The 14,410-nt window shown below is 41.7% G+C and overlaps 2 protein-coding genes across 5 annotated transcripts; both read right to left on the bottom strand.

The window, feature by feature from the left end:
* Positions 1 to 1,733: 1,733 nt before the first annotated feature.
* prkab2 (protein kinase, AMP-activated, beta 2 non-catalytic subunit) lies at positions 1,734 to 7,378 on the bottom strand. Of its 4 annotated transcripts, none has more exons than XM_061083876.1 (8): positions 7,225 to 7,378; positions 5,840 to 6,022; positions 4,968 to 5,125; positions 4,769 to 4,862; positions 4,402 to 4,516; positions 3,723 to 3,856; positions 3,540 to 3,608; positions 1,734 to 3,428 (listed from the first exon to the last, which is right to left on the bottom strand). In XM_061083876.1, exons 2-8 carry the CDS (start codon positions 5,996 to 5,998, stop codon positions 3,351 to 3,353), a joined length of 807 nt encoding a protein of 268 aa, XP_060939859.1. In that variant the 5' UTR covers positions 5,999 to 6,022; positions 7,225 to 7,378; the 3' UTR covers positions 1,734 to 3,350. The 4 variants fall into 4 exon arrangements, with proteins under 4 accessions (XP_060939859.1, XP_060939857.1, XP_060939861.1 ...); XM_061083874.1 differs by having other exon boundaries at positions 5,840 to 6,019; positions 7,225 to 7,377; XM_061083878.1 differs by lacking the exon at positions 7,225 to 7,378 and adding an exon at positions 6,937 to 7,209.
* Positions 7,379 to 8,285: 907 nt separating this feature from the next.
* LOC133017834 (mitochondrial adenyl nucleotide antiporter SLC25A24-like) lies at positions 8,286 to 14,017 on the bottom strand. The gene is made up of 10 exons (XM_061084048.1): positions 13,463 to 14,017; positions 13,194 to 13,320; positions 12,983 to 13,070; positions 12,727 to 12,838; positions 11,616 to 11,774; positions 11,145 to 11,297; positions 10,952 to 11,059; positions 10,623 to 10,790; positions 10,312 to 10,462; positions 8,286 to 9,677 (listed from the first exon to the last, which is right to left on the bottom strand). Exons 1-10 carry the CDS (start codon positions 13,679 to 13,681, stop codon positions 9,496 to 9,498), a joined length of 1,467 nt encoding a protein of 488 aa, XP_060940031.1. The 5' UTR covers positions 13,682 to 14,017; the 3' UTR covers positions 8,286 to 9,495.
* Positions 14,018 to 14,410: the final 393 nt, after the last annotated feature.

Here is a 14,410-nt window from a genome sequence, read left to right as displayed (position 1 = left end):
CAGATGTTAGTTTTAATACGTAGCGTGTTGATTTAATACTTGAGTGTATTTTGTTGATGGAACCTCCGTGTTCCATTGTTTTAGCCGGCCACTACTCCGAGCCGCTACTTCCGGTTTCCGGTTTGATGGCAATGTTTTTGTGTTACAGTAAATAGGGCCGCGAGAAGCGCCTCCGCCCGCACTGTTAACGTCTGTGTGAGTCTGCAGTGATTTCACCGATCAGAACCTCGGCCCACAACGTTCGCTTGAGGGCTGAGGGGTGAATCACTGTTAATCTATCTCTGGCGTGTTTTTAAGAGATTCTTTGAACTCTCCTTACATGTTTTCTCACTCTCTCTCTCTCTCCTTCTAAACCGACCTATACACACTTCCGATCTGTATTTATAATACAGGTCATGTCACATAGTTAAATCTATGCTTAGAGAGGCTGAACACATCTGGAAACCATTCGGCCCCCAAAGCCAAGCAGAGATAAGAATTCTCTTTGTCTAAAATTTCCTTTGTGTAATTCATGTGAAGACCACCAGTGTGAGCTCCGGCCACGGTGTCATTAACATAGACTCCATCTTGAATAACGCAAGTTAACCCACCATTTTGAGTCTATTATTGCCACGCCTCCGCTCTCTCTCTCCTCCCATCCTGGCTCTAAATTCATAACGGCTCCGCCATTTTGTTTTGTAGTCAATCCGCCATTTTGAGAGTTTTTAGGCCTTGATTCCACGAATCATGATCGGCCGCCATCTTAGATGTGACTGCGTCATCGCCACGCCCCCTTTCTTTTCTCTCGCTCTCTCACACACACCCACACACACACACACACACAGACACTTTGATAGACACAGACAGATACACACACACAGAGACACATAGATGGACCAGAGGTTACAATGCGTGTTCTAAATTGGGATAAGCTGCTGTTGTTATCTTTGAAATATGGGAGTTTGTTAAAATGATAAATCATTAAATAACACTAACTTTATTTCACATACACACACATAGACACACATTCACAGAGAGACACTTTGACACAGACACACACACACAGAGACAGACATACATAGGTATACCGCAGGTTTTACATGTATTTTCTGAATTGTGATAAGTGCTGCTGCTGTGTTTATCTTTGAAATATTGGAGCTTGTTAAAATGATAAATCATTGAATAACATTATAACTTTTTAATAAATACTTTTGTAATTAATGTATCTGTAGTCTGTGATTATTTGTGCATAAGTGTGTGATTGCAGCTGGATTATGATTGCCTGTGCTCGAACTTAGAAGCCTTCACTGTTTATTAAGTAATCGTTAATATTAAAATATTGACATTATTAATTTGACATTTATCATTATGAGACTGATAATTATAGCTTGACATCGTTGGTCCCTGGAAACCAGGGTGGTGCCCCCCTTTCTCAATTATTAATATAGATAGTATTATTCTTAAATTGATAATTTTATTGTTTTTGACTAATTATTTTCATTATTCTTGGTTGATAACCTTATCATTGTTAATTGGTAGCTTGTACTTTCTAATTGATAATTCCTATTTTCTCATTAGTGGTTTTATTGTTATTTGATTACTGATCATCTTCAATTAATAATTTAATTATTTTGATAGATAATTTTTATTATTTTAATAATCATATTTCATGATTATTAATAATTAGCCAACGTCAAGTCTACTCCTATTGCACAACAACATGATACAAAAATCTACACCAGAAGGTAATATACTTATAATTAGTCAGGACAAACATGTCCTTTTCTTTATTTGCAAACAAGTACAACTCCATACGGTGGATGTTCACACTGGTTCTGCGAAGACTTTCAAAACATTCATGAAACAGTTGAAAAATTCAAGTTTTGGTTTTAGCCTTATATCACCACTTCCATGGCGTTTGTCCATTTACTACCTCATCATATCATATAGCTGTCTTGAAAACTAGTTTGGACAAAACCTCACGGATGAACATTCACAAAATACTTTCAGCGTCTAGTTGACCACCAGCAGGATTCTTGAAATAGTGAATCAACTGTGGGTAAATACTGTATTGTAAGTGCACACAATTAATAACACGTCTGACAAGAGACAAATATACGTTTGAAGCCACCATACCTCAAAATACAGATGAGCTTAAAACAGTTATAAAGAACACACATGTGTGTGCAGGTTTTTCATCATTTAAACTCACGGTAGCTATTCATCCCCATAGCCCTGTTTAATGATCTGAAAATGTGCATCAGGTCACATTTTGAGGTGGGTGTGGTCAACTTGACTGTGAACCAGAACGCTGTTTCCATCTCCATTGCAGACATTCAATACATGCAAAGCAGCAAGTTGAAACTGTTTGTCTGTGTGTGAGGATACGTGCAACAAATACATTAGGTACAAATCTATTCAATGAGGAGAGCTTGGTACAGATGCACACACGTAAAGCACTGCAAGGTCATCACATCTAAGAAGAAAAAGCACAAACGGGTCGATATAGTCCAGAGAGTACAAGAGTCGTCTGCTGCATAGTTAAAAGCTTCTATCGACATGTTCACAGGATGGTAAAGTGCTAAAGACAGGCAGAGTGTGAATGCATGGCACATGGAATACCACCGCAGTTCAAGCTGTCTTTTGCAATACGTATATCGCGTACGTCGATATCGCAATGGCGGTCAATTTATGATTTATTGTGCAGCCCTATTTGACATCCGATACAACAGTATTATTGCACTTCATATTCAAACAAAACCAAATCTACCGCTCCTGTCCGCAGCTCAAATCCTGATCTTCCACATTCCACATGCACTTTCCAACAGAAACGCCATCAGTTTGTTAAAACCTCAACTGAATCAGCTGAAGGAGAAGGTGTTGACACAACACTTAAAAATCTAACCGTAGATCCACTCTAGAAACACCCTCAGTTACTGAGAACATTCATGAAACAGATCATCAACAGATCTTCTCCCTGTCATGGTGGCATATGAGATGGATGTGCACGCAAAAAACCTTTTTACACATCAACATGCAAAGAATCACGAGGTGCAGCTAAAACCTAAATGCACACAGTGATTTAGTCCGCCTCTTATCTGTCTGCAGTCATTACAGGTAAAAGACACATTAGGGTTTTCATCTCTGTCTGAAACCCTACACACCCACTGTGCTACTTTTGTTCAGAGCCCTATGTGGCCAGAAGTTTTGAAACACAAGCCACAGCGACAGCCACAGCTACTTGCCTTGAGCTCACCTGTAAACTTGTTTCAGTGCAGGATTTGGCTAAATGTGATGATAGAAAAAGAAAAACAGCAGAATACAAACAGGCTGCTTTCTAAAAGCACTGTGGTGCACCCAAGTTGAGGTTTTTAAATGGGCTTGTAAAGGAGAGAGGTGACGTATTTCTTCTTGTATCTGTGAGTCGCACTCAGCACCATCACTCCATCCTACACGGAGAAGAAAACAACAGACAGGCAAGCTGCCATTAGTGGGAAGAACACGAAGAAAAATAGATGGAGAGTAAGAAATAGTATTTCAGCAGTTTCCCCTAAACCTACCTTTATTGAGAGAGCATAAAGGTGATTGAGCATGACGTGGTTGGGCTCAGGCAGCAGGGCAGGGTCACACTGAAAAGCCAGAGAGGAGTGATTAAAATAAAATCAGGAAATGGTAAGTTATGACAACAAATAGGGAGATGGGGAGATGGGAGATGTATCAGTTGGAAAGTATGAGATACTGACAGATATATTGGTGTCTTTGTTGAGTATGACTTCAAGGAGGTGAGGAGGGAGAATCGGGGGGGCTTTGAAATGCTCCTCTGTTCTGAAGCCGTACTGCTCCTGTCCGTATGGACCAGGAGGGGAGCTGGACAGATCTGTCAACACACAACACATATATTCACACGGTTATGATGAGGTTTCCATATTTCTTAGACTTTTCCAAAGCGTTAATCATGTTTAGCTGCAGTAAATAAAGTTGATAGCTGCTGGTCAGTGTACAAATACAACAAATAATCAATATAGCCCAAATAATGATGATTCCTGGGTTCAAGCCAATCTGTGCTTGACATAAGGAAACAACAAGCAGAGATAAGCAGGTTTCAGACTTGACGAGCTGAGGAAAATTTTTCAGGGAGTTTAATTCTATTTTAAGGAGTGATATTAATTACACTTGTTTCATCATCTCAAAGCCAGAGAAATGTAGCAACATTTCTATATTTGCACAATCAATGATTGCCATTCAATCCATCTTAATTATATTTAAACAGAAAGAAGTGATGATGAGGAGCCTGGATCTGCACTAATCTGGACCAGCAGTTCTTAAGGCTATTCAAATAAATTCTTCTTCTTCTTTTCATACATTTCCAAACCATGCAGGTCCATATGTGTGACCTATATCAGAGTCTGGATGCAGGCTGACCTGATGTGTCGTGGCACTCCAGAGAGTCCACCTGCAGGGCGTCAAACACCTCAAAGTCGGACTTCTTCACCTGGATCAGGTTGTTGATGGTGCCGAGCTGACTGGTAACCACAGGCTGAAAGGACGGAAATGTTCCCAGGTGTTATGATCGGGCCTTGTATAACTATCTTTCATAAAAATCTGCACATACTTGCCTGGATATTATATACAAAACTTAAACCCATTTGGTAAGAACTGAAGAGCTCCTATCCTTTCATATTTATGACATCATAGATCTTCGGGAAATTCAGGGTGTGGAACAGATCCCTTTGACATTAAAATGATGAGCGAAACCAGAAAAAGGAAGATCAATACAATGATGTTTTACCTCTGAGGGATCATGGACCCACTGCCCATCTACGAAAAACTTGTACTGGTGTTCTCCTTCAGGCAGGTCCAGAATCGCTACAAAATCATTATGGCTTTGGAGAGAGGAAAAGCATTAGTGCAACACTAGGGTTTGCTCTCAGTTAAAACAAGTGGATCTGTGATGTACCGACATCGGCAGCAAAAAAAATCCTGGTTACCTCTTATTTAGCGGTATCTTTGTGTTCCAGTTATTAAAGGAACCAGCTATGTAGACATCCTTCCCTCCCCCTGCCCACCGGATCACTGTGGGTCGAGCCTGACGACCAGGCTTCACCAGGTCATCCAGATCTGGGGTGAATTCCTTCTCTCCTGATGCCTGAAAACAAATATTATTGTTTAGATGTTTTCAAGATTCAAGATTCAAGATTTTTATTGTCAAATGCACAGAGATAACATGAAGCAGTCGCTGGCAGTGAAATACTTGGGTCACAGTCTCTCTTTAAGCAATGCTTAGTAATTCCAACCAAAAAAAATAAAAAATAGAAATAGTATGAAATAGAATAAAATAGAATATCAATAAAATAGAATAAATTAGAAAAATATATATCTTTACAGATGAAGAGGAAAATAAAACAACAACAGTTCAACTTGTGCAGTAGTGCAAATATTCAAGTATGCTTATTACGGTGCTGGTGCAGATATGCAAATATGCCAGGGTGCTGGTTTGGTGGAGTTATTGCAGTTCAGAGGAGTTTAAAAGTCTTATGGCCTGGGGGATGAAACTGTCTCTGAGCCTGGTAGTGCGGGCCCGGATGCTGCGGCACCGTCGGCCAGACGACAGCAGGCAAAAATGTTAATGGCTGGGGTGAAAGGGGGTCTTTAATAATCCCGTTGCTCTTCCTCCTGCACCGCTGGGTGTAGAGGTCCTCCATGGATGGCAGCTCCGTCCTGGTGATGTGCTGGGAAGACTTCACCACCCTCTGTAACTTCAAACTTCTTCAAACCTAACTCATGGCGTTGAAACCTGAAATGTGTCTATGGAGAACAAACAAGGCTATGCGTAACATTTTCTCTATTTTTCCAGCAGTACCTTGGACTCAGGCCCATGGGTGTTGAAGATGTTCGGGTCGTCTGTGCTGTCCACCATCTTGCAGCTGGGTTCATGGTCCTTGTGGCTGCCACTGCTGTCGGAGCGATGAGATTTGGCTCCATGGCGATCTCCAGACACCCTGTCGCTTGTGTTGCCCATGATGCCTCGCTATTTCAAATGCTGCTGGAAAGAAACGCTAATTTCACACACTCATAGATACCAGTTCCATAGATATGCTTGAATTTTTTCTATTAAGATCCCTTAAAAATTCCCTGAGATGTAAGTGAAAGTGTCAAAATAAAAATGACCTATCACACAATGTTAAAGAAAGGGGAAACAAAAGCCCTGTATACCCCCGCTGGGCCGAATTTGCAGTAAATCTATTAATCAGCTCTTTCCTGACCCATTTCAGCTCCTTCCACCAAGTTTTCCTATAATCCATCAAATAGTTTTTGCACAATCTTGCTTACAAAGAAACAAACGAGTGAGAACATAATCTCCTTGGCGGAGGTAACATGGACGCTAATTCAAACACAGGCTGTTTCTGCAGTAAACAATATAATAGCTGGTGATAAATGCATGTTTGAATGCTTTCTAACTAAAGTGAAGCTGATGCGTAACATTGACAACAACTTGTGTCACTGATGATGAATCTTAATAAAGCCTGAAGATCTGTTGTAGCCATATATGTTTGCTTCATGCAAAACCAGTCACATCAAAGCAGAACATTGATATTCAAGTTGATTCCCAATATGAAAATCAATTACTCTGACTAACGACTGGCCCCAGTTTGAGGTGAAGTGTATGATCGTTGCAATATAATGACAATAAATGACAAACTAGAGATACATGAAAAAATACAACAAGAAATATCCAATTTAACGTGAAAACTAACAACTTAAGAACCAGGAACGAGAACCAGTTTCCAGACATGTTGACTATAAAGGAGCTAAGAGGTTTAACAACAGACCAGACTGATACGACGCGAGCTAAGAAACTGTGTCTGTCCTGAAGCTGTGAACCTGAACTTGCCTGAACAGGTCCCACAGCAACAACAACAACAAGCACACAACATGATCACAAAGACACACACAGACCTGCACAAGCAACAAGTTTCCTCTGAAAGCACACACAGTCTGATCCGTGGTGAGGCGCGGACATGTGACCTCCCTCGGTGTCACCCTATGTCTGCGCCCGCTGGAGATTACTGGGGGAATATTTTTAGCTGCTGCTGTAAGCTAAGCTAGCAGCTAGCTGTCACTTTGTAGCAGCTGGCGAGCTAACTGTGCTAACAAGTCACCACGGCGGTCTGAGGTGGAAAGTAACGCGAGGAAAAGTGGCCGCTTTCGTGGTGTAGACACCGAGGACTGAGCGGACCAACTCACCGACAGCAGATGCTGTTCTCCCGCAGGTTGTTCTGGGCTCAGGGTCCAACACCTACTTACTCCTCCACCTCCTTCTCCTCCTCCTCTTCCTCTTCCTCACAACAACTGCTGCCCGGCTGTCTACGGCAAGCGGCGAGGACCAGAAGGAGCTCCACGTGGTTGATGTCAGCAGAGAGAAGGACAAACTTTGTAAACATCACGGGGGGGGGGGGAGACTGAAGGTCATTTGCAGACACTGTCATGCAGACATACTGAGATAACAGCACTTCACTCAAGGGAATTATGATGATGAAGAATCAAGACTTTAGAGCTGCAGTGTTCTTGACTCTGGGAGCATTTCATCTATTTCATCCAAATTACTTTAATAACGTCAACTGGAATGTGTATTCAAATGTTAATAACATGGAGCGAATTGTCTATAATCAAAATCAAGTGTGTTTTAATTGTAGTGGAGTGGATATTTTTTAGTCAGTGAGATTAGACACGGAGAACTTATTGAGCAAAGTGTTTTTTGATCACTTCCACAATGAATATGTTTTACTTTGAAAAATCTCTTAATCTATACAGTAGATATCAGACAGGTCATGAACACAGGCATATCAGTCTCTCTCTGAACTTATTGAGCTAAGTGTTTTGACAGTACTTTGAAGTATCCTGAAATGATCAGTTCCACAGTGAAAATGTTGGACTTTACTTTGAAAAATCTCTTAATCTATACAGTAAATATGTTTAATATTCAGTATGTAGGTAGTCAGACAGGTCCTGAACAGAGGAATATCAGTCTCTCTCTGAACTTATTGAGCTAAGTGTTTTTACAGTACTTTGAAGTATCCTGAAATGTTCTATTCCACAGTGGAAATGTTGAACTTCTCTTTGAAAAATCTCTTAATCTATACTGTAAATATGTTTAATATTCAGTATGTAGGTAGTCAGACAGGTCCTGAACACAGGCATATCAGTCTCTCTCTGAACTTATTGAGCAAAGTGTTTCTACAGTACTTTGAAGTAAAGTACTTCCAGTATCTTCTGATGACAAACACAATAAACCACAATCATACCACTTGTTCCATGTGTTTTTCTTTATTTACCAGTGGGTGGCCTTGTCCACACACCTCAGTCAGTACGATCTCAATCATCAAACTCGACATCACTGAACCATTGCTCTACATTCAGCCTTCCATCAAAGTCCATATAAACTTCTGTGAAAAATGTCCACATGTTCAGGACAATTTAATCATGAGAGTCATTCATAGTTTCTTAAAAACCTGGCAACTTATGTGACTTGAAAACATGAAGAAAAAATGCTTTGATTGTCATCAGCCATGGGGAATTAAAACTTCCCACAGTGTGACAGAACAAGAAGGAAATGTTAAATGTAACAGGAACCTTTAATGGGCGTGTATTCAGTGTGAGGTTCTAGATGTGTCGAAATGAGAAATAATACAAGACAAACTCTCCTCGCATGCAAGCTTTTCAGTCCAAAATATCATGTCTTTTCTTTCAAATGCTGCCATGTTGCATAACCATCATTACTCCCATAATTTAACATGACTATAACAAGATACTGTATAAATATATATGTACACAGATATACAGACATACAGTATTATAATATATATAAAAAAATAACAAACATGGCCTGTGGATAAATGGCTTTTGACACAAGGTGTATGTATGTGTCTTCTCACACACACACACAAAGTATTCCAGTGTAGTAATAATTTTTCAGGGGAAATTATTTCGGACAAGTGTTAAAATACCTCTAAAAATGTAAACTGGCATTGTATCATTTTGACTATTAATGAGTTGAAAACAGACGTTAATCCTGCTGTGTGTCTCGTGGGATTAGCTCCACCTTTCTCCAGAGAAACTGTTTCCTTTGTTAAGACGCTGAGTCCCACTCAGTTAGCATTTTGGTTGAATAACAGTTGGTTAAATTAAAGAGTTTGTATTTAAAAATCACCTTTCATGCATATTTCAAGTACAGTTCTTTCTGCTTCTTTCTGCTTCTCAAGTATTGTTTTGGTGAGTCTGTCATGTGTGACAGCAGGATAGAAATTAAAGCATGCTCTCCACAATCGATAAATGCTTCAGTTCCTGACAGAAAACCCTGGGATACATGCAGTTTTCCATCCACTGGGCTCCTGTGCCAGCTGAGGAAGTCATGCTCTGTATGTCTCATGTCCATCTGTCTTCTTGGAGTTATTCCAGACATTTTTCAGGTCTGACAAATACAGTAAAAGGTTCCTCTTTTCGGATTTGCTTGGATGGTCATTTGGATATTCCTAAGCCAGTCTTCATGTATTCGTAAACCACATAGCTAATGCTGACAGCAGGAATTACTTTCATGAAGTTTGGCAGGATGCCGCGGTAGAGTCCGAAAAAGCCTTCTTGGGCTATGATCCTCTTTACTAGTGAAACCATGGCCGGCTGGTCTGATGAATCCAGAGACGCTGTAAGGAAACATACAGTCAGGGAGTCAGTGTACTATCCAGAAGAGCACTTTTTATTTGTGTGCCCTGAGAATGAGACAGCTGTACTGAGGGAGTGTGCACATTAGAAGGGGTAAAATAAATATTTCAAAATATAAAACTCTAATATATAAATGTCAGTAAACTGGCCCTGCACACGCTGCTATTTGTTGGATTATGTTGTTCTTGCATTGTCAAGTGTGCTGTATGTTCTATTGGTGTCTGTAGTAACGTTAATATTGCTGCTGCTACGTCAGTTGCGTACCTTAGGGCGTAGGTGGTATTCACTGTATGTAATAACAGCTTTTTGTCTTATTGGTTTGATAGATATTTTACAAGGTCATTATAAAATCATTTGGTGCTGCTCAACAAGACATTAATAGAATATTTATAAAAATGTCCTTAAAAATACTGTATAAAAAACAGATAAAATATCTAATCTTTTTTGCACTGCCCAATGTTTTTGAAATGACGAATTCAGATTCCCTCATGTGGCTTTTGTTCTTTATTTAGGAGCCAATATAGCCTTGGAAATCTTCTGTATGGAGTAAATATGTCAAAAACATGCTTTTAACCAGTCTAGTCTAGCTGTTATCAAATGTCAGATTCAGTTTACCTTGTGCCTGCATCCGTGTGCGTACAAGTGCGAGCGGGTAGCTAGTCAGCTGGCCACAGGTGCTGGAGATGGTCGCGCAGCCCAGCAACACCAGAATTCCAGGGTTAGCCGAGTCTTTGGGGTGGTGCGACAACCAAGTGTTCTTTAGACTCTGAGGCACAGTGCAGAGTGGATAGTGTACATCAGCATAACACCAAAAATCTATTTCTCTGATTGACTTTAATGTAACCCTGCAATCGGAGATGAATTAGTTTATTGAGCATATAAATTAGGTAATCTAACAGAGTGCACTCAAGGGGAAGAGTGCATACCTCATAAACAGCGAGGTCTATTCCGGCGTAAGGAATGATGCCCAGTAGGTTTGGAATGTAGCCCTTGTAGAAAGCCTTGACACCCTCCTTCCTCAGGATCGTCTTGGCACAATCGAACACTCCTGAAAACTGGCCGGTCTTTCTCAGCGTCAGGCGAGTTTTCAATACCTTAATTGTACAAACAGAAAGAAAATCAGAGGCCCTCTGTGTCTTTGTCAATGCTCCTGATATGGGAGGACTTTTAAAAGTTTGTGGGGGGGAGGGGTTTAACGAATTCCATGAATGAGGCTGTTTGCTGAACCTATGATGCAACAGAACAGTTGTCTCACCTCCATTGGGTAGATGGCTGTCTGTGCTGTGGCCCCAGCCATAGAGCCGGCAATGAACCTCTTGTGTGTCTCAATCTTTTGGCCTTCTGTTGATAGCAATTTCTTATACTGAAAAGAAAACACAAGTCAAGAAATGCCAACTTTTTGTTTTGCGTGTGTAATAAATAATATCAAATGGGTTTTTTTTGCTTACTTGTTCATATGCCATAAATTTGATTGCGGTCTCGGGTGCAATCTTTAAAACATTGATTCCGTTTCCTCTCCACAGTGAAGACACACCTCCTTCTTTTATCATCCGTTTGAAGCCTCCCACCAAACTTATCGTGTTGCTCTTAGTGGAGTGAACCTGCAGTGCAGAAATATGACATTTACATGACATTTGCATGTGCGTCAACTGATGGAGAGAACACGTTTGACCACTTTTTTGTGTCTGTCTATAAATTAGCAGGATGAAGCAAAAACTACAAATTGGATTAGGAGGAAACTTGGTGGAAGGAAGCAGCATGGGTCAGAAAATAGGTCAATTAAATTCTTCAGATCAGGGGTCAGGTCCAGGGTTTTCTTAATATTACGATTTGGGCATTTTTTAATATATTTGACTGTTGGGTGTTGGAGGGTGAAAGCACTCTACTGAGTGTTTTGCATGTTTTTAACATAATTTTACCTGCATGAAGACTTTCATCCTGTCCAAAGGGGCGGTACCGGTGCGAGAGATGGCGCCCGCCACAGCACCAGCAGAAAGCTGCTTCCACCAGTTTCCTGAGCTCTTTTCTTCTTCTGTGAATTCATCAGGGATGGTGAGACTGTCACCTATGTCCAGCACCTGGTGAACACAGAAGCATGTTGACTCACCACTTTAATATACGTACACTGGTGGAGGTATAAACACATGTACCCGGTGTGATATGAGTCATATAGCAACCTTTTGTGTGGCACAAAAGCCATCACAAGCTATCTGAGCACTTCTCCTTTTTAGGTCTATTTTCACAGTGATGGAGCAACTGTTTTTTCAAACTTACCAAATTGTGCCCTGAAGAGAGGACGTTAACAAAACCATGAATCTGAGTTTCAAGGCGGAAGTGATAAACATCAGGTGCACAACTAATTTTACACATGTTAAAAAAGCCCTATGAGATTATGAGGAATCAGCGAAGAGGAGCAGCTGTGGTTGTTACTCATTTTAACAAATAAACAAGTGAAATTGAGCTTCTTATTCTTTGTCTAGCAGCGCTTGGGAAATCCTTATTACTGAGCCGCCTCAGCCCTCATCGTGCACGCTTTAGCTGTCTCACATAAACATACCTGGTGTTTTACTGTAAGCATAAAGGCAGGGTGGCATTTTGATAAAAGGCTAAAGAGAAACTAGGCTCTAACTAAGGTGTTAAGTTATATGTATCTTGATGGTACAAGAATGCTGCTTCTGTCTTCTTTTGTTAGCAAAGTTGCCATGCATGTGGAGTGCACTATACATGGTCTATCAAGAAAAGCACTGTATTGTCCTCCATTTAGCAAAAATATTTTGCAGCACAAGTGACAAAACATATAGTTATTTCCACTATGCGGTAGAGGAGCGAGCTGAGACACGCATAGTGCTGTGACCTGATAACTTTATGAGTGCAATAATTCAAAGCTACTGTCAAAATTTGGACAGCATTGAAAATCTGTAAGATCTAACACAGGAGGACTACATTACACATGATTTATCCCACTGCAGTTCCCTGTGTGTTTATCTACAGAGGGTATTTAAGAGTGTTTGTGAGTCTTCATCCTTTTACCGAGGAGTGTTTCCAGAAGCGAATGATCTCTTCCAGATTGTGTCCCGGGTAAAACAGGAAGTGCTCTCTCCACTCATTCCAGTCCACCATCATGGTGCCGTCAATATCCATACTATGAGGAAACACAGAGAAAGCTCTTCACCCGTGGACTGCTGACTTGTTATTTTGTAATACCCTGTGAAAAGAACAACTGTGACCCAGATAAGGCCTGCACATGACACAGAAGCAATGCAGTGGGAATTAGTGGCACTCAAACCTCTGCAAGACTTTCAGTGCATCCTCCCTGCTGATGTCCATGCCCAGCTCTGCGAGGCTCTGCTGGATCTCTGAGGCATCAATCCGCCCTGTGGCAACATACAACAATGAATATGTGGACACATGGCTTTGTAAACACGCAGACATGTGTCATGGTGTTTTATTCTGAGGCAGATCCTGCAGGAAACGAGTCACTCCCTGCTTGTGCTCACCATCGTTGTTTCGGTCCAAACTCTTGAACGTGAGCCTCAGCTTCTTCTCGTGCTCCTTCAGATATTTGGTGAACTCGCTGAAGTCCAGACTCCCGTCCTGGTTTCGGTCACCGGACGAGACGATTTTCTGCAAAGACGAGATCAGATCATAGTTAACCATTTGCATCACAAAGTCGCGAATACAAGACCTATCTGTCAAAACGTGCAAGACAGTATCTGAAACTCCTGAAACTTTCGATGGCCCCTTGGATCTAAAGTAGATTGTGTACCTGTGCAGCACCCTGGCGGAATACACCCATGGATTTGAGGCCCGCTCGTAATTCCGCGACGTCCACCTTCCCATCATTGTTGGTGTCGAGCTTCTCGAACAGGTCCTGGTAGAACCGCTTACTGTTGGCGTCCCAGCACTGGGCGTTCAGTAGTAAAGACGACCGCAGCAGCTGATACATGGTGAGGTTTGGTGAGGAAGCAGCGTCCGGGCGGGTCATTCTGGGATTATTAATCCATGTTGCAGCTCATGCATGAAACCTGCACGAATCCCGATCCGAGCTCGGGGATCGCGGTGGAAATCGGGGGTGAAGTAAAGAGACTTTATCAATGAGACTGTCGCATGCAGAGGTCTGTGGTTCCGGAGCGATTCAGGAGGATCCGCAGTGGTGGAGGGCGGAGCGAGGAGGGTGACGGAGCTGCGAGACGTTTTCACCGGAAAAGCAGGAAAGACGTGGAAATAAAAAAAAAAAGCGGTGGAATGATCCTCATCGTGGATTAACCCCGAACATAATCCGGCTAGTGCTTCTGGATCATATGTCCCCCTGCCATGGATCTGCGGGATGTGTTGGTGATGCGTTACGAAGGAGGCGGAATCTCTTCTTCTGGAGGGGACGTGTCATTCACAGCACACAGCGTCATGTTTCACACTGCCCAGGAACAGGGGTGACCGCTAGAGGGCGGTGTTTCATCGGGCAAGAGCGATGGATTCAGGTCCATTGTATGAGGGGTTTCTGTCTGAGGGTTCTCTGTCTGAGGGTTCTCTGTACAGGGCCGGGTCTAGACAGGCATGTATGAGGGGGCAGCCACAAATCTTGAGGGGGCATTGTGTTTTATTATTATTAAATTGGGATTTAGTTTGAGGGGGCACAAACTAACTACCAGTGAACATCCAGGGATTGGACATAAAGGTGGTGGAGAACTACAAATTCCTGGGTGTTCACCTCAAC

This window comes from Limanda limanda, chromosome 13 (genome assembly GCF_963576545.1).
Source record: "Limanda limanda chromosome 13, fLimLim1.1, whole genome shotgun sequence".
Classification (NCBI taxonomy): domain Eukaryota; kingdom Metazoa; phylum Chordata; class Actinopteri; order Pleuronectiformes; family Pleuronectidae; genus Limanda; species Limanda limanda.
This window is presented reverse-complemented; position numbering and strand designations above follow the sequence as displayed.

Bases quoted from the DNA above. Each gene is read 5' to 3' on its own strand.
- prkab2 (XM_061083876.1), bottom strand. From the start codon at position 5,998: ATGGGCAACACAAGCGACAGGGTGTCTGGAGATCGCCATGGAGCCAAA. The intron at 3,857-4,401 runs GTCAGCCTGCAT...GTGTGTTGACAG, and splicing joins GGAGTGCCACGACACATCAG to ATCTGTCCAGCTCCCCTCCT. The intron at 3,609-3,722 runs GTCAGTATCTCA...CTGGCTTTTCAG, and splicing joins ACAAAGACACCAATATATCT to TGTGACCCTGCCCTGCTGCC.
- LOC133017834 (XM_061084048.1), bottom strand. From the start codon at position 13,681: ATGACCCGCCCGGACGCTGCTTCCTCACCAAACCTCACCATGTATCAG. The intron at 13,321-13,462 runs GTACACAATCTA...TCGTCTTTGCAG, and splicing joins TCCGCCAGGGTGCTGCACAG to AAAATCGTCTCGTCCGGTGA. The intron at 13,071-13,193 runs GTGAGCACAAGC...ATGTTGCCACAG, and splicing joins TTTGGACCGAAACAACGATG to GGCGGATTGATGCCTCAGAG.